Source organism: Leptosomus discolor, chromosome 10, assembly GCF_034619465.1.
Source record: "Leptosomus discolor isolate bLepDis1 chromosome 10, bLepDis1.hap2, whole genome shotgun sequence".
Classification (NCBI taxonomy): Eukaryota; Metazoa; Chordata; class Aves; order Leptosomiformes; family Leptosomidae; genus Leptosomus; species Leptosomus discolor.
This window is the reverse complement of record NC_141400.1, coordinates 3,468,594-3,495,679: the sequence shown is the minus strand read 5'-3', so window position 1 is coordinate 3,495,679 and position 27,086 is coordinate 3,468,594. Positions and strand designations below refer to the sequence as shown.

Genomic DNA, 27,086 nt, shown 5'->3' with positions numbered 1-27,086 from the left:
TGGATATAGAAATTTTAGAGCTACGATAAGTAGCTATGATTTTTATTACTTTGTTTTTAAGTGCCAAACTAAAGTTGATGCTTTAGCATTGAGGTTTATTGCACATAAGCATGCTGAGTGGACCATTCATTTAGATACAGTTAAGCAACTGAATAAAATTAAGCTGGACACTTTTAATAGTTAACAGGGGCAAAGAAGAGTGTTGATTACTGCTGCTGAAGTACTTTATCTTCTGGAGTTTTCTGACTGGCACTGATCTACTCTTGTAATCTCTACAGTATTGGTTCATTTCAATCATTAGAGGATTTCAAAGCAGCATTTTGGCTTCTTGTTAAGCAAATACCTGACTGCATATATGGCTTGGATCACTGCAGTGCAGTGTGTAGCTCTTGATGGAAAGTGCAGCCCAGAACTGTGCTTCAAAAACTAAAAATCTTCCGAATTATGTTCAAAAAGTAATAGCTGTTAATAGTATTTCTCAGTTTTCACTATAGTGTTTGTACTTTAAGCCCTGGAGCGGAACAAAAGAGACAGTGCATTTAAAAATCCCTCACGGTGCCCTACAAAAAAGAAAGTCTAAACAAGACTTTTAAAGCTAAACACCTTTTTAACAATTGACTCACTGAAGACCTAACAGATAAACCAATTTCTTTTGTTTTCTTTTTCAGAAAATGCTTCTTGTGCCACGTCAGTAATAACAGCAGTTAGTTCATAGTAGGTCTCCCATAGTAAGTTCACCAGAATTGTAAGTCTTTCTTTCAAGATTTTCAGAAAACAGGAATTAAGAAAGGAAGAAATAAGTAAATAAAAGCCGAGAGCAAGTAATTGAAATAGAGATCAATTTCCACTTAAGAAAAGGTTTCTTGATGGCGTCGCATGGGCACTTGATGGAGCAGGAGGCGGGGAGTTAACCACTCCGCACCCCATACTGCTGTGTATTCTTTTGCTCCGTTGAGCTAACAGGGAAGGGACCGGGGAAGAGGGTCTGGCAAACAGCCTTTGTGGGAACAGTTAGTACCTCTTACTGTCTGAACTTGCAATGACAGAGTACTCCGAGACTGGGAGGGAAATAACATCCATAACGACTGAGCCACACAGCAGATTTACCCTTTCCCCTACAACATAACACTTAGTTGCAATAGCAATACCCTAAGTTTTAAATGTTCTTTTGTAGTAGGTCTCTTTTAATTGAGGATAACTTTATACGATATTTTATTTAAGCTAGGTTTATAGGTAAGACAGTAGATAGTATGTCATTTATGTAATTGGTGTGGTTTCTCTGGTCGCTTACAACACATACAGGAGTGAATGGGAGAGCAGCCTACTTTTTATATAGCGCAAAGCCCAACTTCATCTTCAGAGATCCTGCCTGAAACTAACTGAGGCAATTTGTTATGGCCTGTTTTGGAGTTTTTTTCATTTCGAGAGCTGACTATAAAACAACAGATTAGCCCATTCTCTTGGTTTGGACTCTTGAGTTTTGAGATCTTACCTTTTTAAGACAACTGGTCAGGAGTGGAGGTGACCACAGTTTTCCTCTGTTAAGGAGAGGATAGAAAAGGCAAGGCTTTTTAAGCTCTTAGCTTGGTCGGGAGGTAAAGATGAATGATCTGGCACCCTGATACGCTAATTAGAGGATTCAGTTCAGATTTTCAGAAGTTGTCTGTGGGGTTTGGAAGCTAGATTTCTGCTGTGTTGTAATGGAGCTTTTAAGGGCTGAAAATTCAAAATAATGAAGTGTGATTTAAGAAGCAGTGGAAATTAGTAAATGTGTTGTGGCACTCGACACTGAGAAAGAAACTTGTGATTAGTATGGAGTTCAGTGGGTGATGCACAGGGCTATTAGTCAGAGAGGTGGGGTGGCAGGTTCAGAAATCTGCTGTAGTCGCCCCTGCATTGCTGAATTCCCAAGCAGAGCGTGGGGAAGGAGGTGCTTTCCTCATCCAGCTCCAGGCTGGGTGGTAGCAGCTGTGTCCCCGCTCAGCTTCCGTCAGGTTGGGGTGAATATGGTTAAGGTCTGGTTTTGCCCTCAATGTTCATGACAAAATACTTTAATGTTGCAGTGATAGTTCTCTGCAGCAAGGCCTGGAGAGCTTCAAGGAAGTTATAATATCTTAAGCATTTACACTGTGCCTACGGGTAATAACTTTACTGTAATTTTCTGAAGATTCATTATCCAAAATCTTAATTCATTATAATAGCCCTTATGAAACATATAGAAACCAACATTTTCTTGTGTTTTCTTTTTTTGCACAGTGTGAGAGATTCATTGCTCTGTTTTAATTTGTTTCATGGGGTGCGTTTGAGTACATTCCATACAGTGCTGTTATTGAATTTCTGTGACTGTCATTATATAGCCATACAACCTTTAGGAACTCATATTCTGAGCTTCCCAGTTCTGTAATCTGCTTCACATTTAAGAATTGACATAATTAGCTTCTTCAGAGTTATGATGATAGTACCAAAAAGCGAAGACCTCAAAAGGCAAAGCAAAGTTAAGCATATCTAGGGCCAAAGAGTAGAGAAGACAGGAAAATAAAGTTGTAGTGTTATTACTGAGTTATTTCTCTGTTTTCTTGGACTGTATTTACATACAAGTGCTTTGCTTTATAAAATGTTGCTTCTACAATTTTATTTTCTTGTCCTTTTGAAGCGCAGCAGGTACAGTTCAAGTAGTTGGGAAGTATATGGTTATGTGATTTGAACCACTGATAAGTCCGTTACATCATAAAAATTCTCTGGCACCAGAGTTTGTGAACCTGCTGTCTTCCTTAAAAATCTTGATTCCACCGAGGTGTTCGTCGTGGTACAAACGAAAGAAAGAAAGATCCCTGGTTCCCTTGCCTTCACACTTGCTTTAAGATGTTCAAAATTGTTATTGATTATTATTGAGGGTGTTTTGCTGGTCTCTTCTTTCTCTTCGCTGTCATGGCTGTTGCTGTCACCTTTGCGTGTAGCAGTGCCGCTCGGGTACCGGTTGCGATGGCGGTATCAGGCCGAGCTCGCTCTGAGGGCCTCAGCTGTGCACTTGTGCCTGTGGAGCTCACCCAACGCTGCAGCCTGACGTTACCACTTCGGTGGATTTTTCACTTGCATTCGTAACTGTTGTAAGAATGAGATGTGACGGTGGGATGTTGTACTGTTAAGCTTACATATTTGGTGACATCATGGCGTGATCGCGTAGCACTGTGTGTTGGTGCAGGATTTGTTTCGGAAGTTACAAATCCTGCAGCTGTAAGGATTTGGGAATGATTTCTGGAAGTTTTACTGAAGTCTTCAACTGGTTATTTCCTACTGAAAGTTAATTATCCTGCTCCTTACTTGAAGTGTCTGGAGGGAAGTGAAAACACGAGCCTTGGTTTTTCCTTGCCGGCAGAAGGAAGGGGAGGTCTCAAAGGGATGAGACGCAGGGGTGTGTGGCTGTGAGGTCCCGCTGACCCCCCAAGGCCCTGTGCTGCCTTGACTTTCATGGCTCTGTGATGGGAACCACACTGAGGATGAGATCACTTTCACGTGTGATTTCACATCCTTTTATGACCCCTTTCAACTGGGTTTTTCTCCGCCTTCTGAATATGTAGCACGGTCTTTGTTTTTGAAGTGTGTTTTATTATTATACGTCCAAAATGCTTTATCATTAATTTTTTATAGTGCTTAAAAGTCTAAGCGCGTTTCATTGTTGTGGCTGGGGGTTGTTTGCTTTTCTAGTTTTACATGCTAAGTGCGTGTGAAGTTGGTTTTGAGAATGATTTTGAAGAAGGTGTTTAAAATATCACATTTATTTTAGCTTACGATTTGTCACATTACAGAGCGGGTAGTAGTTTTTATTACAAGCACTGTATTCATGCTGACTTGAAATGACCCTGTCACATGTGAAAACAAATCAGATTGTTGCTGTTAATGAGCTTTTCAATTTACTATTCAGTGGATCAGATAAGTGGATTTAAGAGGTAATGATCCTGCTTAGCACTCAAGCTTGTCTGTCAGATCCTGGTAGTTGTGGGAAATCCCCAGGGACAAAAGCGTTGACACAGTTCTTGATGGGATAATGGGAATCAAAGCTAATGGATGATAAAAGGAGTAGTAAGAGTTACAAGGATAATTGTGGATTAAAGCACTGCTCTTTGTCAACACTGACTGCTGTTTTAGTATTTTATTTGTTAAACTCTGATGTGGGGAGAGCCTAGTTTGACAGCAGAGCACAATGCTCCCACCACGTCCGCTCACTCGCACTCCCTTTCTCCCACTGGTTTCCCGTGCAGAAAGAAAAGCTCTTTACATAAACGTGTGTTTGCTGAACGTTTACGTTCCTCACGATCTCTTTTTCTCTTTTCCTCATATCAAATACAGAAATTCTTAAACTTTGCTAAAATGACAGCTGCAGTAGCATTTCAGCAGTGCACTATTTAGAGGGATTTTTTTTTAAATTTGACGATATTATTTTTGTATTTGAATAGATCGTTGTTGCTGTGTTTAATTACTGTAAATAACTTCACATTTACAGTGTGAACATGCTATTTTGCAACGTTTGAAGGATTGTGATGTATATTACAATTTTTATCATATTTTGGTTGTCCTTTCACTACTGATTTTGTCACAGTAACATTCATACAATTGTAAAAGGATAGGTTGGCTTACGAGTTAAGTTACCCTTGATCTTGGTGCAATTTCTGATTACAGCTGCAAGTTTATTTACTCATGCTTTTATTATGCTTGGATTTAAAACTAACATCTTTGGGACATGAAAATACAATTTTTATTGTCTTATATATTATTTGTATTATTATTATTATTATTGACTTCCTCAGAGGCAGAATACTGCTGGTTTGGTTTCTAAGCAAAGTCATGGGATTACATCACTAGCAGAAAGGAGCTTGGTACAAGCAGGTTTAGGTGCAGGAACAGAAGTATTGCCTTAGCTAAAGTTCGTTGGTATTTATGTGGAATATGTAATGTTAGCAAACAGAACTGACAGCTAGATGGCACCAGGCTTTCACCGCTGGGTAACTGAGGCTGCATGTGCTGTGTTTGCTGCTCTCATTTCAGACCTCAGTGGGGCTTGACTTGATCACGTCATGTGGAAGAATTACATGTAACTCGTAATACTTGGTTGAGTGTCACTAAAGGTTAAAATGACTGAATTGAAGCATACTGGCTGGTAGATCAGTGTTTAGCCCAGTTGTAAGCAAATAGCAGAGTTACTTGAGCTTCAGGGTAAAGTGAGTTGGCAGAGGATTGTAAAGAAGTTTGTCTCTTCTGTTTCTGAACTTGACATAACCCAGCTAAATGTTTTTATCCAAACTAAATGTTATGCTACTAAAACTACCAGAAAATTATATTAAGGTTACACAGCAAGGAAAAAATATACTTGATGCGTCCTGTGCGTTTGTCACTGCGTCATAACAGCAATTTGATCTGATAGGTAGCGTGCTGGGAAGACTTGGCTGGTAATACAGGTCCTGGATCTGAAATAAAGGGGAAAACTATGCAATGACAAGTTACTTGGCCAGCAAAGCCTTTGTTCTCCCTCCATGAACACAAAACTGAATGTCTGAAGAGTGCCTAATTTACCAGATTTTATGACTGGCAGTGAAGAACTTGCAAATGCAAACTAAAGGACGGTGTTGAATCACATCCCACTGAGGACAGAGGCCAACAGAAAAATGTTTTCTCCATCCCTTTGCAATTTTTTACATCCCTTTGCAATTTTTTACAATAAAACATGGGTTTTGGATAGAAACTGTGTTGTTCTGTGAACAACAAAGCGAGTTTAATGTGGAAAATTTACATCTCTTGGGGGGGGGGGGAGAAATGTAGACAAGGACAAGTAAAAACTTATCAGTCCCAAATTGACAGAACACCATCAGTGTATAAGCCACCTCTTACAAATGTTTCAGCTAGGTTGAATGGACAGGCATTTGCTCCTGTTCCTTTCTCATGCAAAATCAAAGTAGGGAAGGTTTTAGAATAACTGAAAATGTTGGTACTTGTAAATTGCTAAATATGTTACTGTTGAAATGTTTATTTCCAGGTATATGCCCGGATGTCGGAAGTCTTAGGAATAACAGATGACAACCATGTTCTGGAAACATTTATGACAAAAATGTGAGTTTGTGCTTGGGTTCTGATTTGTATGTAATCTGTTTTGTGTTTAATGTTTTCATAAAATGCTAGTTTTATTTTGTCGTTAACTTGCTCTTTGCTAGAAAAATGTTTTCCGTAAATTTTAAATATTTGAAGTAAGGGATAACCATCTTCAGAAGCACCCCTATCTTATTTTCTGAAGGTACTGCAGGCCTCTAAATAAACACTTGCAGCTGGATATATCCTCCACACTGCCTGCATCCCTTATTGAAATGGCTTATGGGAGAGTAGAGCTGAGATTGCATGGACATGTTCACTGACAGCCTGGCGTAAGCAGTCCCCATCCCTCCCCACTTCTCATTCCTGCACCCTCAGATGTCAGTGGAATTGCCTGAAAAGCTTCATGGTCATTTACAGCAGGGAACTGACCAAGTTAAACTAATCTTTATTTGTTTTGGGGAAGCTCTTTTGGGTTGCTTTTTGGCAAGATCTGGCAAAATTTGCTGTCTTAAAAATACAGATTGACAGAAGATGGTTTTAAGGCCTCATATTGAAGGAGACAAGAGGCATTATTATCAGCTGTCTTCTCATCTCTGGCACTTGGCAGAATAAGACTGTGTTATTCTGGCAGATAAGTGTTGCGATGCTTTCTCTTAAGAATAATCCTAGAAAATGACCCTGGAGAAGTTACCTTTTTCTCATGCCTCTGCTGCAGCTGCTTTCCTTGGGTGCCAGCAAAACTACCAGGGCTTTGTCTTTTATTACTTATGTCTTTCACGAGATTTGATAGCTTCTCCTAACTCAAAAAGAGTTTCATCTAAAATCAGTTTTGGTCTCGAAGCAAAACAAAACGGTCCCTGTGAAAAACTGTGAATATCCACTAAAAAAATCTGGGAGTCCCCAGGAGACAAGGAGTTCTGTGTGTGCCTGGAGAAAGAGAAACAAGCACCTTACTGTAGAACAGAGGTGAGGAAGATGCTGCATCCTGTCTTTTACTTCATGTCCTCTAAATCTTACTTACAGGACCTTTAAATACTTTCAGTAGACTGTGACCTACTAGAGAAGCATCCCTACTGGTGTTGCCTTGTTAGCCATGACCTGTTTGGACAGTATTAAACATGACTTGCCTTTTGCTACCATGACTACCAGCCTTGAGAAATAGTAGCAATTAAGACAAAGTCGTTTTCTGATATGACTTCACTTTTCCCTGGGAAACAAGTCATAAACGCTTTGTTTCCTTGAAACCAGAAGCTGAATGTTGTATCTTGCCTTAGGATAACAATAGCACCTATCAAACTTTGATACTTATCTGGAGTATGCTTTGAAGACAGGTAAGTGGAGAGTGATGAGTCGAAAAATATTGATGGATACTCATTGTACAGTTTCTGGAAGCAGTCCATTTCATGGCTAGGCTTCATTTTGTAGTTTCAAACTACAGTGAAACTTGAATGACTAAAAAAGGGGGGAAAGAGGACTGTTGTTTGGAGACTAGATGCATCAGTTTGCTTCTCTTTTTCTACGTGTTGCTGCCGTTGAGAGGAAATCTCTGTTGCCTTTGCCAATTGAGGAAATAATGTATCATATAACATACTACATGTATTTAGGTTGGATAGGGCTGTATTTGCACAAATACTGTAAATTAAGAAAAGTAGGGTTTTAATGTTACGTAGAAGATTTTGAAAGAAAACTAGGTACGTAAAAAGCAAAAATCAGTGCTGCTTTTTAGATGACACACTCAATGTTTTTATTTTTCTTCATGGCTTACTGTATTTTCCTAAAAACATGAATTGTTCATTGATTAGATTGAAGATCAGTTTCGTTTTGTAGGATGGATGTTACAGCTTGAAATGGACAATTCAGTCAGTAGCTTTAAGACTTGGCTGTGAAGCTGCTGTATAAACACATTCATGTTTGTGTCAATTAAAATGAACAAGCTTCTCCCCAGTGATAGCATGCCAGTTGGAAAATCTGGGTGTGAAACCGTAACATGCTGATAGATAATCCAAAAACTATGGTGTGATGGGGCATTCCAGTCTGGCAGAATTTCTGATACTCTGTTACTGAGAATAATCTTAGCACATTTGTAACAGCAGTGGGCAGGATACATGACTGTGAGACCGTTCACCTTTTTCTCTTGTGGATATAGTCAGTATTTTTAACCACACTGTTATTTTAGAAAGCCACTCGTCTACTGTTCTGTCTTACCCTACAGATCCTTTTTTTCCTTCAAGTTGGTGAAATTTGTCATATGGTATTCCTTAACATTAGGTTAAAAGGAAACACCAGGGAATTTTTAGTGTGCATTTTCTTGTTAAAGTGGTGGTATTCTTGTATAGTAACTGTACAACAATGCTTGGGACTCTAATTTCTGTTTTGTTAATGTCAAGCATTATGTGAAATAGAAGAGTTATGCTTGAAAGAGTATTGTTGCCTGGCTAATGGCAACCAGTCTTTCAAATCAGAAAGTGTTGGAGAAAGTACATTATTGTAATCTGTCATTAGCCCTGTGGGATGATCGAAACACGATGTCAGGTTATTTCCCTCCATGTTGCTATTAAAGAATCCAATGAAGGGCACATGCAGGAAGCATTGTATACTTGGTATGAGGAGTAAACATAGCAATTGAATTTCTGGTAGTCAAACAAGTTGGAGTCTACCAGGACCTTCTAATTTATTTTTTCATTGTTCTGCTGTTAGAGACTTAACCTCTTTTTGTGATAGCTTACTGATTGACACATGGAGTTTCCAGTTTCTTGAAGTCAGATGTGAGCTCAGTAATGTTTAGGTGGATTTTGCATTGATTTCTTGAGATTTTGAACACATTTTCTGTTGAGCTGTCTTTCCCCAGATCTCTCTGTTTCCAGTAGTTCACTTTCATATATATATAGCTTTAATCTGTTCTTTTGAATTCACCAGTAGCAGCTGTGCAGTGGAGGACTGGTGATCAAATTCAGTGAGTTCTTTCATTAACAGCGACCAATCTGAAATACTTGTGTTATAGCTACTAGTAGCTGCAGTAGCCACTGTTCAGTTTTGGATTAAAGGCTGTATGAAATAGACATTCTTCAATGTACAGAAATATTTTGAGGTTTGTCAATGTAACAGATGTCCTTTAGACCTTCTGACTGTCGTATAAAGTTCTGTTGTCACATCAGATCCTTGGCCTTTTATCACCTTTCTGTTGGAAGTTAATGAATGTGCCTTGTACTGAATTCCTGTTAAACCATTTCTGAAGGGACAGAGTTTTATGTAGTCAGAATATCCATTAGCAACAGTAGAGTAGGTTCAAGGAGGGATAAACTGGTAGGAGTTACATGAGGGTAAAGACAGGCAAGAGGGAGTGGTGGAGTTCTGTAGGGTTGCAGTGGATGACAAGATTCTGGAGAAGGACTTAAGGTCCCAGCCTATCTCTTTAGAATTTTCTACTTAGCCTGTGGCCCTGAGGTGCTGGTTTTCAAAGGCCAGACTATTCTTCCATATCTATGGAGTTCTCTATCCCTGTTTCTCTTGCTTCCTCCCAAAACAGCCACATTGCAAGTGGATCAAGGCCAGGACTCTTAAAGCAAGGAGTGAGGCGCTGTACCCGAAACCAGTAGTAGCCTTCTCCTTCCACTGGTCATCCCCTTGAGCAGTAGCTGCCTACCTGCCTTGATCCTTCCCTCTATACGTAAGAGGCAAGGAGGTGTTTAGACTGGAGTACTTTTAATTCCATCTGCTCTTTGAGCCTCCCATGGGCATTTCATAGACTCATAGAATGGTTTGGGTTGAAAGGGACCTCAAAGATCACCTAGTTCCAACCCCTCTGCTATGGTCAGGGACATCTCCCACTAGACCAGGTTGCTCAAGGCTCCATCCAACCTGGTCTGGAACACTTCCAGGGATGGAGCATCCACAGCTTCCTTAGGCAGCCTGCTCCAGTGTCTCACCACCCTCAGGGTGAAGCACTTCTTCCTTGTGTCTAGTCTAAACCTGCCCTCTCCCACCTTCCAACCATTACCTCTCATCCTGTCACTGCAGGCCCTCGGAAGAAGTCCCTCCCGAGCCTTCTTGTACAGCCCCTTCAGGTACTGGGAGGCCGCTCTAAGGTCTCCCCAGAGCCTTCTCTTTTCCAGGCTGAACAAGCCCAACTCTGTCAGCCTGTCCTCGTACGAAGGGTGTTCCAGCCCTCTGACCATCTTGGTAGCCCTCCTCTGAACTCGCTCCAGCAGCTCCGTGTCTTTTTGTGCTGGGGACTCCAGAGCTGGACACAGCCCTGCAGGTGGGGGCTCACGTGGGCAGAGTAGGGGGGCAGGATCCTCTCCCTCGACCTGCTGGACTCGCATGTTTTGATGCAGCCCAGGATGCAAATGGCTTTTTGGGCTGCAAGCGCACACTGTTGGCTCATGTTCATCCTGTCACCCACCAGCACCCCCAAGTCCTTCCCTGCAGGGCTGCTCTCAATCCACTCATCCCCCAGCCTGTATCTGTGCTTGGGGTTGCCTCTACCGTTTGGCTGGAAGTATTTATTTTGGCTGCAAGCACCTTTCCTTTTCTTCACTTATTCTTTGTAGGCCTTTTCTAGTTCCTTTCAAGTATTATCAAATTCATGTGAAAGTGATTTATCATGAGGTGGATTTACAAAATATTTGCCCAACTATTTAGTATTTTTGGTCATGATAAAATGAATAACAGATACATATCCAAACATTGCTGTTGGCTATTTTTTACTTTTTTTTTTTACTGCTATAATGATTTCACTGTGGTGGATGCACATATACATGCATAGAAATAGAGAGATTTTCCATGTGACAGTGTATTAGTAATACATAAGTCTAAAAAATCTGGATTGCTGAATATTTTTATGAACGCTCATACTGATATGACACTATGAATCATAACAAACTAAAACTTGGCACTTTTATTTGTGACAGAATGTGCATTTTTTTAACTATTCACCTTTGTCCAGCTCTAATGAAAAGTATATATCCAATCACTGTCATTGAGCCACGGAGAGCTTTCATTTTAAGTGATGATAATCTACAAGAAATAATTAAAACATCACTGTACAGAGCTTTCTTGCCAACAAATTGCTATCTTCGTTATTACTGAAACTTAAGTACCACACAAGGAAGAGATTTTCTGAGTCTTTTTAAGGGATTTGGATGCCCATTTTTCTTGCACTGGAATGGGAATAGGATAGCACACGCCTTAGGCAACTTTGAAAGTTTTACTTAAAATGTATGAGTTTTTTTTTATCTTTATGATTTTTATAATGCAAGTATATTTGTAGTATCCTTAACTTGAGGCCAAGACTGTTCCTAAATTTGCATGGTTCCAGCTTTCCAATTCATGTCTTCCTTATATGAGCTTAAAACATTTTCACTCTCTGCTTTAATTATTTAAAAACAAACAAAACAAGCAAACAAAAAAAACGAAATAAACAATAATAACAAAAAAAACCCACACCCAAACTTGCTGGTTTACAGCAGTCATCATCTCTTCTGGCTGGTAGCAACTCATCTTTTGCAGCTGCTTCTTTCTCATGTTGCCAGATCTGTGCACGTGAGGTACAGTAACCGATGCGTGTGCAGGCAGTATAATGTTCCTGACGTTCCTCAGCTTTTTTTGGGATAACAAACCCGCCCATTACATTCCAGAGAAGGGGTTCAAAGCCTCTTGGAAAAAGGATGGATGAATCCTTTGGGTGCTTACAAATGGCCTGTAAGCAATATTTGAGCACCTTGGCATGCAGTGATAAATGGAGACCGTACCCACCATCCGTGGGACCGAGTGGATTTCCTCTCTTTGTACGGTATATAGTCGCTCTTCAGCACTCCCTTTTCTGTGCTGACTGTGCTTTGCTTTTGCTTTTCTACCTTGCATCCCTGATTCTGTCTCCTCCTCTAGAATTTTCTTTTTTTAAATTGCGCTGCAAGTTTTTTCAGTTCGCTCTTTTAAGCTGGGGATTCCACTCCTATGCTGCAGCAGTATCATTTCCACTACTGCTGTAAGAACTGCTGTGTCTTCTTTGAAGGGTTGTCCTTTGCTGTGCAGCACGCAGAACTTTTTAAGAGCAGTCTCATACAGTCCATGCATCTAAAGAGGTCTTTCTCCAAATCGTAAACTGAGGACAGGACAGGAAATTAAGGACAGTAGAATGGTTTTGGGAGAGGTGGGGAGAAGGAAGTAATGAAGTGGATTTAAGAGGCTGGAAGTTAGTATCTTTGCCTTGATTCTTTCCCTGGCCGAATGTCATAATGAGTTGGAGCATGAAAAGAATTTTGATTCTTCGGTGGATGATATGGTAACCCTTTTCCCAGAGAATTCTAAGCTTGAGTGTATAATCATTTTTTATCTTCTACTTCTACATTTTGAGTTAAAAATACCTCTGAAAATAATGCTTTTAAGTCACTGTATTAAGGGAAGAAATGTTTGGTGTGCTGATGTAACTGCATCAGTAAGCAGTCGTTTGACAGTCTCATGGCAAGCTGGAGGGTTTGGAGTTTGGAAAGCTGGGAACCTTCTTTGGTGCAACTTTCTAAAAGTGAAGGTTTAATTCTTGTCTTCTTACTGAAGGTGAACTAAAAGCAAATATTTGAAAGTGTACTGGATTCTTGATGCGGTTTCATTTAAATTTTTCAAATTCCCATAGCATGGATCAGTGTTACTGTTGCAGTTTTGGTTTTGTATGTGTGTAGTTCAGTATTTTCATGCTGGTACTGTTACCTAAATCGGAAATACTCTGCCAGTTTGTATTTCCGTTTTTTATGTACTTGCCTTAAAAATGTGTTCAGTGCTCATCTACCAGAGATGTTTTGATGAATTTGGCATTGGTGTAGCTTTTGATGAAACTCTTACTTTCTGTGACTCATCTGAAACATCATGATTCGTTCCTTTGACTCTGTTTCATTTAGTTCATATTTTAAATCAATAAGCCACTGGAGAGAGAAAGACGCAAGGACACTAGCACTTGGATTTAAGTGCTGTCTTGCCATGATTTCTCCGAGAGCTGGAAATTTTTCTCCTCTTCCATTCCTTGGCTTCTCTTCCTTACATAATGGAAAATTGCTTTTTGTATTATGAGATTCCTCTCTGGATCTTTACAAATTTTCTCAGATACATTTAGTGTTTTGTAGATATTTCTTAAAATATTACATTTTATATGTCTTTCATCTTGCCTGATACTGATAAGGCTGAAACAGAAATGGGAATTGTTATGACCATAATTGAAATTTTTCAGTCTCTGTTCACTCGCAAGTACTTTCTAGCTTTTATTCCGTCTTTCAGCATCCAAATACAACCACAAACTGAAAGAACAGATATATACAAAAGTACTCTGAATGTTGGATGAAGAGCCTTCCTTTTAATTTGCTCTTCAAGCTGTCACTGTGACTTCTTGTTTTTCTTCAAATGCCTTATATCTGGCTACTGAAGGACAAAGATTTTGCTCTTTTACAAAACAGCCTTTTTATGATTTTGATATTGATGTCAAATCTGGGTAGTCCAAATTCATTTTTATTGCTTTGTATGGTATATACTTGTTAAGGATTTAGTGCAACTATAAACATCTCCAGAACTCCCCATAGTAGGGATAAACTGTGAATTATGGACTTCCTAGAATGGGCTGTTCCTTTAAGGCAATCTGAACCTCTGTAGCTCTTCATAGAGATTTTATAAAGTAAATCAATGTTTGTTTGTAAATCTAAATCGAGGAATACTGCTTTGGTAATTGCATTGTTATTTTCCTTTTCCTGAGCAAATAATACTAAACAGCTAGATGCTTTAAACTGCATTCTTGAGTTTATAACTTCCTGAAAAAGAGATTTAGTTTATGTGGTATAGTACATTACTTAGCCTGTGCATATGTAAAAGCAATAATCAGTGCTGATTTTAAGGCATTTAACATCTCGTCTTCAGGTTCTGTATTCCCAAAATTGAAATCTTACTGCATCACAGTATAAATAGCTGGTACTGGTTATACCTCTCATGTCATGGTCTTTCATCTATAGATCTGACAGCTTAAAGTCAGAATCATTATACAGACAAGGAAACTGAGGAATAAAATCTGAAGTGACTTATTCTTGATCACCCAGCTGTTTGAGATACACCCTCGCAATTTGATGTCACGATCAGGAATAGGTGCCAGGACTTCCGAGCCAGGAAGCCATGCTGCCTTTTTAGATGAATGGGCTGTTTCAAAAGGCTGTGATGGCCTGCTTTTATTTCTGCAGATGAATCCAGTGTCAGAAACTCACTGTGAATCTCTTACGCAGCGTGATCTCCCTGTCTGGAGGAAGGGGGCACTTAAATTTCTTCTGGGTTTTTGAGCAATTGGGGGTGATGGTGGATGTCCCAGAATAGTAGGGCACAGTACTTGGCTTCTAAAAAGGGAACTAAGAGGAAGCGACTTGCTATAGGCCAGTCAGCCTAACTTGGATTCTCAAAGGAATACTAGAAAAAGTTATTAGTAGTCAGTGTTCAATTAAGTGATAAATGCATTTGGGCTACTTGGGGGAGGTGCCTGTAATTTCTTGTTGGACTCACTGGCTGGAGTTTACAACAGCAACAGAAAGTACCAGACATTCGGATTTCAGTAGGATGGTTGACACCGGCCTACCTGACATTCCCCTAAGGAAACTAGGAAATGACAGACTGCGGGATCAGTGACTCCAAACTTATTGCTGTAATCACTCCTTGTTTGAAAAAAAAATTATGTGCCTCCACTTTACTGGCTTCAGTTTACCCCTTTCATCTGAAAGCTAATGCCACCTCTTCGCCTCCTAATATATCTGGTAGGTGAACACAACAGGTTCCACCCCAAGTCACTTAGGTGTCTTCGCACTGCCTTGCACGCAGTACAGAAGAAGCTGTAGAGGGTCCCGGCTCTGTGCTCCGTGTCTCACGCTTAACCTGTGGAAGGTAGTAGAGCAAGTGTTAGCTGCGTGATGTCACTGAAAGGCTAACTGTAAGAGTTTGCTGTCAAAAATGGTGTTTTATGTGGTGTTCCCCAAGGATTGATAATAGGTCTAGTGTTATCCTGTATCATAATTTATGCATTGGTTCATTAATCGGAGTGTGCTTCCTAAATGCCTGTGTCTGAGAGGGAAATCAGCCTATGTCAATTAGGGAAATGCAGTATCCCCTATGTATCTTGGCTTTAGTTAAAGTGTTTGGTGTAGGGAAGAAGAAGAATAGGGGTTAGTTCAGGAACTGCAAGGTGAAGTTTCACTGGGAGCTGGGTATATCAGTAGCTCTGTGAATTGGCCCATAGTTTTTCTGTACCCCATTTCTCTTATGGAAATTTTCCTAGGGAATTTATAGCAATTTGTTTTTATCTTGGGAAGAATTGGGCAGATAAATAATACAGAAGTTAAGTGGCCAGATATTGTGTTGAAAAGTGAGTAAGATAGATACAAGTAGGGGTAAGCTTCAGTTAATTTATTTGTGACAGGTTTTTTTAAAATAATATATTACAAAAGTGTTTGGATCTCCTCTTCGTGAAGAAGACAGGGCATGTTTGTGCAGAGTTTTCTGTCTCGTAAATGGAAAATCCTAAGACGAATCACAGAAATACATTCGTAGTACAATGCGCTACTGTTGTGAGCTTTTGCACTGCACGTCTCAAAAAGAGGAAAATGTGTTATAAAATCTCACTTGTTTTTTGTTTATTCTAGTGTTACAAATCTCAAATACCGGGGAAGATGTGAGCCTGTGATTTCAAGAACTCTTCAGTTTCTAAATGACCTTTCTGTTGGATATCCTTTTTATTATGTACGGCATAACATGTTATTTGAAAATAATAAGGTACAAGTTGGTATAAGACTTTTTGTTGTTTCATATGCCACATTTTAAAACTAATTAGGATATTAATATTTATTCGTTTTGGTTTATCTTTTTCTATGCATAGTTTTTAAAAGGTGTGCTTATTTCCACCTACTTCTTAGCAACAAAAGAGAAATCGTATAACGTGTTGCTTATGGTCATCTGTGCCTTTCCTAATCTTCTGAGTTACATTTTAAAACAAGCCTCTTCACGTGTTTTATCGTTGCCTGATTCCAAGTTCCTCATTGTGTCAATGTCATTATTACTACTGACAAAACAGACATGATTTTGCTTGTAGATTTTTGTCTGGGTTCAAGTATTTTTGTGGAATTCTTACCCACATCATGGATGCTAACTTGCTATCTGTTGCAAACCTTTTGTATCTTGTTCTAGTATTCACTTGTCATAAGTTGGAGTAGAATGTTTGCTCTTTGAATTTTCAGTCAGTTGAGCAAGAAGACTTATAAAAAAGTAGTATCTTGTTTTGATGTGACATGATATTTAAAGGTATACAACAGATAATAAACCCCCAGGGCTCATGAAAATACTCAATATTGAAATCCTTTGCTATTTTAAAATAAAAACAACTTTTCAGTGATTTTTCTAGAGGAGATTTAGAGAAGCAGAAAGGAAGGCACCTGGAATATGACAATTGGTATAATTTTATTTCTCCGTAGAACTCTAATCGTATAAGAAGAATTTTAATATATTTCCTTGGGTTGAAAGATGAGTGTGGGTTTTCACATTCCGTAAGTGAATTTTGTTTAATAAAAATCATACAATGTGTACTTCTATATGTTTACTTGAAATACCATTAAGCAGCTAACTTGATATTTTAAATATGAATGCGTTTGTTTTCATGGCATCACAGAAATAGGACTGGAAAAGACTTGAAAGTGAAACATTACTAAGGAATTTGACAAAAACAGAAGGGGAGACATTTATTTCATTAATAAGATTTATGAAGGGACTAATAAGCTCTCTCCTTTTTTATACTATATAGTTATTGCTTCAGTGGGGTTCAAAACCCGTTTAGAATAACCAAGAAATGCGACATGGTGCACCTAACTTAAAAGTGCTTGCCTGTTTAGCTGTGTAATGTATACCTGCTGAAATACTCAGCCTAATATCACTGCTAAAGCCAACAGGCATCTAGCATTTCATATTGTCTTCTGGAGGCTTTCAAAGGCATGTATTCACATAGTAGCTCTCAAAAATGAGGGTCAGTATAAACTACTGGTGCAAATAATACTTTCCAAGGCTGAAATGTCTGGATAGTTTTAGTTTTCAAATTATATTTGCAGTAAATTAGTTCCTGCTCGTGAAACAGATATAATAATATCAGGACTTAGGAAGGATGAAAAAGTAGATCTTTAATAACCTATGTTCTCCTGAAGAGTAGAACTGTGATGAAATTGTGGGGTTTTTTTCTTTGCAGAAACTTGCTAACTGTTGCAAGAGCCGTTTCAGACTCCTATGCGTAGCCAGGATGTAAAGCAGCACTGCCTTCATAAATACACATCTGAAACATCAGTGCAAAATGTTTAAAGATTAGTAAAAAGAGAGATTAACTGAAAAGATAAATACCAAAAATTTATGCAATTACTTTTCAATGGAAATACTTCAAACAAAAATTCTCAGAACAGTAGCTTTTCTGCTTAGATGGGTGGGGTTGTAGAAAGACAGCTTTAATGCCGGTTCACTTCACCCTGATGTTGTATTAGTTAAGTTTAAAATTGTGTTCCCTGGCAAACCATAAAAGATTTCAAAAGTATTAGACACCCACTTTTGTGCTGGAATTTAATATGCAACTTTTTATTGGAAAATAATCGTCCTTGTCTGGCAAAATCCACCATGCAATATTTCTGTTAGTAGGCATAATGCAATAAAGACAGGGAGGGCTATTTATCACTACAAATTTTGAGGATTTCAGGATTCTTTTTATTATTTTAATATATTTCTTTGGTATTAAATCAGAAAAATGATAAATTACACCTGTCGAGGCTGTTTTTCCTTTTTCCCAGAAAATGATGTACAACCCAATTTTACTGGTCATTTTGGCTTTTAAAGATATGTATTTTTTTCCTATTAAAAACTCTACCAATAGGGGTTTTTTTTAGTAATAATACTGAAGTACTTTTTATTTCAAACATATGAAGTAGTTTATAACTACTTCATGGCGTTGCAAACTTTGGCCTTTTCACATTATATTAGGGTTTTTTTAAAAGGCATTAAGTGTATATTGCTTTGAAAGAAATAGTGTACTGTTAAGATGCTGGATCTGGTGGATCAATTTTCAGTATTTGATATAGATTAAATTGTGGCTAGCCTGAAAGGTTAAAATAATAATTTATTTCAGTACTTTTCTGAACGTCAATCAGCTTCTACACAGTCTTAGAAATTGGTGGTTATCTCTTTTTATATGTATAATATTCTTTTTCTAAAGGATAATCTAGAATTAAAAGGAAACCATAGTTTCAGAAAATATACTATCTAATAGGAAAAAACCCAAAACCAGAAGACAGTATTAACAACAAAGGCAACAAATGATTGGAGCTGGTGTCATGGTTTACATTACTTTTACAATTATTCCAGGTTTGCATATTTCAAAATATATTAGCCCAATTTGATTTCAAAGCTCAGTTATTTGAATTATAAATCATTATGTCCCTCCTAGCTGATCAGTCGTGAAATATCTTTGAATTCATTTACATAATGGAATATGTTAGTCATTCCTTTATGTCTTTGAAGCCATAGTGTTCCCTCATGCACATTTAGTACTTTCTAATAATTAACTTTTCCACATACGTTTTTGTGACAAAATAACTACAGTTTCATTGTTACTTTGTACAATAACTTGGGTTAAAATATTTGTAGCCTCTCAAAAATTCTTTATCCTTGTCTTTATTAGCCTTGTGTTATGAAAGGCTCTCCCTTATAAGAGGCAGAAAAAAACCCCAACTATGTAGCTTTGCAATATAAAACCAGGTAATGCTATGTCAAATGTTATAGATTGACAGAGGAACATCATCTTAAAACTAGATTAGGAGATTTTCCAATAGCAGCTATAAAACCTATTCTTACACTTTTACCTGTTTAAAAAGAATTTAATCCATTTAAAATGAAAAGGGAAATTGTTTATTCTCAGAAAAGTAATCGAACTCTTCAATCAATTATGTGCAGGAATGGCAGACTGGAGCACTCAAAAAAAAAAAAAAAAAAAAAAAAAAAAAAGGAAGAATTAAAATTTGTAACATTCTCTGTGTTTGTACAGACAGGACTGTAGGTACTGCTGTACAGTCTTAAAGCCTTTTATATCCCCCAGAATTGAGACAGTGAAATTTAACTGACTTGATGAAGTCACACAGCAATTTTATGTCAAATGAAGGAGAAGCAGAAGTCAGAAAATGCAGGCCATTGCTTTGGCCGTTCTCTCACTCCTTTTTCGCAGACATTCCTCGCAGCAGCAGTAAACCTCTGTACAGAAGCTCACAAAGATGTCAGCATGGCTCTTTCTGGAATACACAGTATACTCTCCTCTGCCCAATCCCAAATGTCTGAATCATCCGAGACAGGGAATTAGTGCGTGCTCATGCTGTTAATGTTCTTCATAACTCACACAGCTAGGAAAGGATTCAAGTTGTGAAACAAGTCTTAACCATCTGAACTTTAAGGGCTTCTAGAATATAGTTTTTGCAAACTCAACTTTTGATTTAATCCAATTTCTCATGCTTTTTCGAAGAACTCGTAAGAGAAATATTAAATTCTTTAGGTGTACCTACTTGGTAAGTCATGCTCAAATAGGTGACCTGTAGAATATCCGCAGGCCAGGAGGTGTGCTGAGTCTGCAGCAGGTAGCGTCCGGCTCCCTGGGAGCCTCGGTGTGCCCGCAGGCGCAGATGGCCCCGGAGCTGCAGCCCAGCGCTCACGTAGCTTCGCTGGTGCAGTGCACAGACCAGGCCTGGGACCCTCCTGAGGGGCCGGCACGGAGAGCGGAGCGCGGTGGCTACCAGAGTCACCTGCCATCGGGACTGTCACCAGCTTGAGTTTAGCTGGTTTGTGGAGTGGGACATTTCCGTTCGTGCTTAGCAGTAGTCAATTAGATGGGCTTTGTATTTTGTGAAGTTGGAGAAGCTGGGATTCCTGAGGAAGTATCCATAGATACATCCAAAACAGCTGTGCCACCTTGTTACGGACTTTGCTCTGGCTCTGAGACTTTGTGTGTTCTTAAGAAATTTCCATTCAGTTCTTACACGTCTGAACATACTTTGTTTAAGTGTTTAACATAGCTCAATGTGCATGAGATGTATGTTTATCTATAGCAACTGAAACAAAGTAAATGTGGTTTTTTGACGGATCTGGAAGATCACCTCTGTGATTTTGAGGCCATGACTTCATCGCTGCTGCCAGTCCCATTACCAAGTGCCAGTTGTCTTCAATGCAGGCAGTTGCAAAACCACTTTTTTTTTTTTTTTTTACATGTTGATGATGTGGGTCTATCTGGGGGAAAAACGGCAGCATTTATTATCAAAAACTCTCCATTTAATTATAAAAGTAATTTAATTCATTCGTCTCTTTTGTGACTAGAATATATGCCATGAAAAGTAATTGCTTTAATTAATAATAGATTATGCTCTTTAATGTTCTAAAGAATATCTCTATGACATATATTTCTAGATGAAATTCAGCTTTTCTTTAGCGTACATTTGTTGTTGTTTCAGTTAGGATTTTTTTCTCGCTAAAAATTCCTGAAAGTTTGTACAACCTGATAATGTAATCGTAACGCTGCACGGCTGATTTTTCCTTAACACCTGCTACTTATAGTCTTCTGAAAAAGCTTGTGAAAATAGAGGCAGTGAAATTCATGCTTCAGAATCACACAGTAAGTTTACTTACTATGTTAAAAAATGTTGCGTGAAGTAAATTTTGTAGAACACTTAACTTTTCATACGCTTATATTTCAACAGAGTAAGCACTTCCCTTTCTTGGGCGTCAGTGATAATTACAGCCTCAGTGACCTTAGGTGCCGGACAGTGTTCTACACTGCTCTCACTCGACTTCTTATGGTAGATCTAGGTAAGGTCCTCCTCCCATGTCCCTGAGACAACTATTGTCTTGTGTAGTATTATGGATTTTTAAGGTTGTTAAACCAATCACACAGCAGCTTAATTGTATGTTCTAGTTGGTATTTAAATCACTGCCTATCAACTTTTGAGATTTATGACATTAAGCAATAACACAATATTTGTTACCTTCTGTTGAAGAAATAAGCAAAATGAGTTGATTTTTTGCACAGAAACGGTTTTTGTATTAACTGTAAGGATTTACAACATTAAATGCCTGAGTTTTGCACTTCCAGGTGACATACTGATTATGCCAGAACCTTCGAGCTTCTAGTAGAAGGGTTTTTCTGTTTAACTTCTTCATCCAAGTTCCCAATATACAAAGACCCTCCGAGTTTTAATAAACATTGACAAGAGTTCTGCAGTTCAACAAGCAAATCTTAAACATGCACTGAGGGTTACCTTTTCAGTTGTCCTTCGGAAATTAGAGAAGTTAAACACATGTAAAACCCAGTGCATGCTTTAACAGCTAGATTTGATAAAGGACTCAGTCACTTTGAATCCAGGCACTGCCGTTGGCCACTGGAGTAAAATACAGAACTCTCTGTGCTTTGGGACTGGTGCTATTTAACATCTCTGTCAGTGACATGGACAGTGGCATCGAGGGCACCCTCACCAAGTTTGCCAACCACAGTAACTTGTGTGGTGAGGTTGACACGCTGGAGGGAAGGGATGCCATCCAGAGGGACCTGGACAGGCTGGAGAGGTGGGCCTGTGTGAACCTCATGAAGTTCAACAAGGCCAAGTGCAAGGTCCTGCACCTGGGTCAGGGCAATTCCAAGCGCAGATACAGGCTGGGCGATGAGTGGATTGACAGCTGTCCTGGGGAGAAGGACGTGGGGGTGCTGGTGGATGAGAGGATGAATGTGAGCCAACAGTGTGCGCTTGCAGCCCAAAAAGCCAAGTGCATCCTGGGCTGCATCAAAACATGCGAGTCCAGCAGGTCGAGGGAGAGGATCCTGCCCCCCTACTCTGCCCCCGTGAGCCCCCACCTGCAGGGCTGTGTCCAGCTCTGGAGCCCTCAGCACAAAAAGACACAGAGCTGCTGGAGCGAGTTCAGAGGAGGGCTACCAAGATGGTCAGAGGATTGGAACAGGTTTCGTACGAGGACAGGCTGAGAGAGTTGGGCTTGTTCAGCCTGGAAAAGAGAAGGCTCTGGGGAGACCTTAGAGCAGCCTCCCAGGACCTGAAGGGGCTGTACAAGAAGGCTCGGGAGGGACTTTTTCCAAGGGCCTGCAGTGACAGGATGAGGGGTAATGGTTGGAAGGTGGGAGAGGGCAGGTTTAGACTAGATAGAAGTGCTTCACCCTGAGGGTGGTGGGACACTGGAGCAAGCTGCCTAAGGAAGCTGTGGATGCTCCATCCCTGGAAGTGTTCCAGACCAGGTTGGATGGAGCCTTGAGCAACCTGGTCTAGTGGGAGATGTCCCTGACCATAGCAGGGGGGTTGGAACTAGGTGATCTTTGAGGTCCCTTCCAACCCAAACCATTCTGTGAGTCTGTGATTCGCGCTCTGTTGTCTAAAAGGAGAAAGCTGGGCTTGTCAAAATGAGCACTGTAACAAATCGTGTGCTGAAGAGGCTGATGGTGAAGAGTGCAGCGTGTCTCAAATGACCTCTGCTCTGATCAGAGACCCCCTTTCAGAGTTGTGGGCTTCTGTCTGCTGAGGATCTGCCTCACAGACTGCTTTTGTGAGGATAGATGCCTCTCGGTGTTCCGAGGGGACCACTGATGGGCGCCGTCAAAAAGTAACAAGTCAAGTCTTGTGCGTGCTGATTTTTAGCCCTCATGGAAGAAAGAACTTAACCAGGCAACATGTTTGCAGAAGTGACTGACACAGACCATCCTGAGCCAACAGTAGTTGTTACTCCGCTGGCTGATAATGGGTGCCTGTACTATCTGCTGCTGAGCAGTGATGAAAACAGTTAACTTTGAGGCAAGGCTGAACCACATTTATCAGTGTTTTCTTGAAGAATGGCAACTGTGAGCTGGACCGGCACTTACTCACAGTTAAACTGCTTTCAGTACTGGGTCAATGTTGGTGAACATAAGCAACAGGTACACTTTCTAATATAAAATGGGTTACATGTGCAGTTTCAGTAACTTTTCCTATCGGGGGGGAGATTTGGTAAAAACAAATCAGAGGTGTTAAAAATTACATCTCAAAGTAGAGGTTCTGTACATACATGTCAGACAAAATTCAAGGCATGTGACTTCTGCCTGGCTACAAGCTGATAGAGGTTGTTGTGATTCCTCCGGATTAACAGCTCTACACGATCTGAAATGATTAGGGGTATCTGGAAAAAGCACACGTGAGTCATGTGGCTGTTGTCCTTTGTGTTCCTACTGCAATAAATTTGTTTGGCTTTGGACCGATAGAAAAGCACATCTAGAGACACAAACAGGTATACGTTGCATTTTAGGATCCAAATTTAATAAGTAAAGTGTACACAAACTGTCCTTTCTGAGTGTTTGTGCAAGCATTAAATGGCAATATTCTTACCTTGCGAATCAAAAGATGATTTTCAAACTGTGAGAACTGGCATTTCCGGACAAAAAAAAAGCCTTGTACCAATTGTCTTCTCTGAGTTTGTTTTTTCCAATTAAATGAAGAGCTTTATATGAAATCCTTTTATATGAATGATAAACAATTTACAGGGAAACAAAATTAAGGTGAATTTTTATTAGTGGTGGTTTTAAGGACTTATTTTATGGAGAAATATTTTTGGAGATTAGTTGAATACAGTAGATTCAGAATATTTAAATTTTTAACGATGTGCTGTTGGAGTGACTGGCAAAATTTAATTGTAATAGGAAAGAACAGTAATATATGAATTGATATTTGCTTCAAAATATGCTTTGGTTTCTGTTGAATTACTTTAACTGCATATGAATATAATTAGACTTTGAATTCCTTACGTGCCTTAGGTTGTGTTTTTTGTAATTTTTTTCGCATTTAGAATTTGGTCAAGATTCTTAGTCCAAGATTTCTAAAGTAAACGGAATATTCTTTTGTGTGAAGTATATAGAAACCAAAACTCATTAAAGTTATGTTTAAACATAAGTTTTTACTAGGATTAATAAATTTGAATCACTTTTTCTTCGGCATTACCAAAAAGAGTAGATCTAAGCTGCAGAAAATACCTTCAGGAGCTATTCAGCATGATTTGTCAGTGTCCGTACTTACAGGTGTGTGCAGTCATGCTCAGTGCCAAGCCTCTCCAAGTGAATCAGGTTCAAACCACTGTTGCTGTAAGGCGCACACAGATCTACTCTAACTTACAAGTGAAGCATCTCTTTTCTTTCAAAGGGGATAATAAGGATGTGTATGCATAGTTTGAATTATAGAAAATGAGCAATTTACCATGGTAGGTTTGATTAGGATGGTTTTTTCCTTTCCTTATTAATACTGTACTGTTCATGGGATGTGAATGTGGCTTGTGCAGGAATGGGAAAGAAATGTATAGGCAGTAATTTGTGTTGCTTTTCTAAAACTTACAAATTATTGTATTAATAGGGCAAATACTATATAGGATCCTGATTGTATATTCTTTCTTCACTGCCCACACTGAAATCTAAAACAAATAACACATAAGATATCCCCTTGCCCAATTTCCAGAACTAGCTGGTTTGTTATTACAGTGTTGGTCCCAATCAGTGTTGGACATTCTGTAGTTCTTTGGTCTTCTCAACTTTTTAACGAAGTGTGCTCAAGATTCTACTTTCAGGAAGGGTTCATCTTGAATTTGGATGTGTACGTAGTATCTTAGTGGAGATTGTCTTCCAACGATATGCAGCACTCTAGATGAGATGGGGTATTACTTTTGCTATCTTGTGATAATTCACGTTTCTCTTGAGAATTCTGTAAATGGCAGTTGAGCCCTGATCCTCCATAGAGCAGGATCCAAGTGACTTCTGTTAGACTGTACGCTTGCTAGCATGCAGCTGGGTCAATACCAGCACAGGACTCCCTTCTAAATGATTGGTCTTTATTTATTAGGGTTTTTTTCCTCTAAAGAAAGTCTGATAAGTGATTAAAAGACAACAACATCAGGATATGCTATATATAGAGAAATAGCTTAACTGTTAGGAGGGTAAGAGGAAGCTGATGGTGATGGAACAAAGAGGCTGACAGCACAGAAACTAACACTGTATTGGAACTGCCTGAGGAGCTGGAGTTGGTGAAGGAAGGAGATAGAAGCAAAAAAACTGGATGAATGGTCTGGGGTTGCTGTGAGTAATCAGAAGGCACAAGGGTCCAGAAATGACAAATTAAAAGACTGACTCAGGTTGAAAGGAGCAGAGAGATGGCAGAGGAGACAAAGATGGACAGGATTGCATTTTCCCAGAGTCCACCAGATCCTGTTGCTGCCAGCAACGGCTCTGAAATCTAACACAAAGCGTCTCACCCTCTTGGGCTCTGCAGGTGCAGGATGCAAGTCACAGGTTTGGTCAGTTACTTTGCTAGTTTAAAAGGTTCTTGAGCATAGATTGTGATTTGAAGGCTCCGTAACTGTGCTTGACCAGTGCAGTAGCAGTAAGTCGTTGAAAGTATTTCCTTTGCTTTTAAAAACAATCTGGAAAACTGTGCACAAAAGCCTTGTATTAAAGGGAAGCAGTTCAGGTCACAAAGCCAAGTATTCGGAACTTAGGAAATGCGATAAATGAGATTGTCTCTGCAACTTTCCTTGACTCTCCATTGTAAATATTTACATTGTTATGAGGCAGTTTTAGTTGCAGGCTCACAATTATTTCTGTCAGAGGATATTTGCCTCTTTCAGTTCAGATGTGTCACCCTAGCTTACCAAGAAGCTACTGAGTATTTTTATTTTTCTTTTTTTTTTCCCACCTGTGTTGTCATCTGGATTTATGTGTTAGTCCACGCTTTGCTTTTCTGTTATGACTCTTTTTTTTTTTTTCTTCCCTGCTTTTTTGCTTCTTGGCCTTTACTGTCATTCTTACCGTTGTACTGGAGTGAGTGATTTGGTCTTTGCAGTATCCCTAGAGGTAAGAAGCTAGAATTAGGCCCATTTTACAGATGGGTATATGAAGTGTAGAAACTAAACTGTAAAGCTTACACTAACTTTGCTCAACCCATTTGACACATGAAAGACTCCTCCTAACTTCAGTTGCAACTTAGTTTGCCAGACTTTGCCAGTGAAAAGAGAAGGGAGAGAAGCCTTATAGCAAAGAGCTCTTTAAAGAACATAAATTAAATTCCTACTTTGAATTACTCTCAAGGGGAATCTGCATGCAAGAGGCAAGCTACCCTCCTCATTAAGGGCCTACAGATAAGTAGCATAAGTACCAATCCTCATGCAAATTGCCATTTCTGAAAAGTTATTGTTTATAGTTACTTGTTCAGCATCATGACAAAACAAAACCAATCCAGACTTCCAGGGTATCTTTCAGCTGTGTAACCAAGACAATCTCTTTTTTCCCTACCCAGAACATCTTGTTTCTTTTACTCTAAATTCACACCTTCTGAAATAAATGAGGCAATAGTCACACAAATAACCGCAACACAGTCGAGATTTATTTCCACAGCAGCTTCATTCTGTATACTAAATAGGTAGGAGGTAGGAAAAAAAGCATAGTATCATAAAAGATTGCAATTTAAACTTAATACTACGAAGTACATGTGTGAAAGGGTCTAATTTATTGTTGTAGTTTTAAATTTAATATTTTCTATTATGTCTTGACTTTCTTATGTGAATATTCTTCTAGAATACTGAACAAATGCTGTGAGATTAACAGAGAAAACAGAAATGTGAAAGATGTGAAATGCAGTGCCATGCCAGTCTCAGATACAAGTTGTTTGCAATCAACAATTTGTCATCTTTGTTTATGTCTCAGTAAAAATATGTCAGACCTCAGGTTTTTCTTCCTGTAGGTCGTATGAAAGTTCCCATGATGTCAGTGAGATTTTTCTGTAAAAGCCTAAGAGACAGACCCTTCCAAACAACAGTGTGAATATGATGTGATGCTTTTGCTGGTTTGGTTTGGTTTCTTTTCCTGTAGGTGAAGACGAGGATGAGTTTGAGAATTTCATGCTCCCCCTCACTGTTTCATTTGAAAGTGT

At 39.2% G+C, this 27,086-nt stretch overlaps 1 protein-coding gene across 1 annotated transcript in view; it reads left to right on the top strand.

Annotated features, from left to right (window-relative positions):
* RANBP17 (RAN binding protein 17) overlaps window positions 1-27,086 on the top strand; it is a 163,072-nt gene that overhangs the window by 78,304 nt on the left and 57,682 nt on the right. Inside the window, exons 15-19 of the mRNA XM_086470933.1 lie at window positions 6,029-6,102; window positions 15,735-15,815; window positions 20,701-20,764; window positions 20,850-20,958; window positions 27,026-27,086. The exon at window positions 27,026-27,086 is cut by the window's right edge and continues 43 nt beyond it. Of these exons, the coding sequence (XP_086327059.1) occupies window positions 6,029-6,102; window positions 15,735-15,815; window positions 20,701-20,764; window positions 20,850-20,958; window positions 27,026-27,086 (389 nt within the window). The remainder of the gene's footprint in view (window positions 1-6,028; window positions 6,103-15,734; window positions 15,816-20,700; window positions 20,765-20,849; window positions 20,959-27,025) is intronic.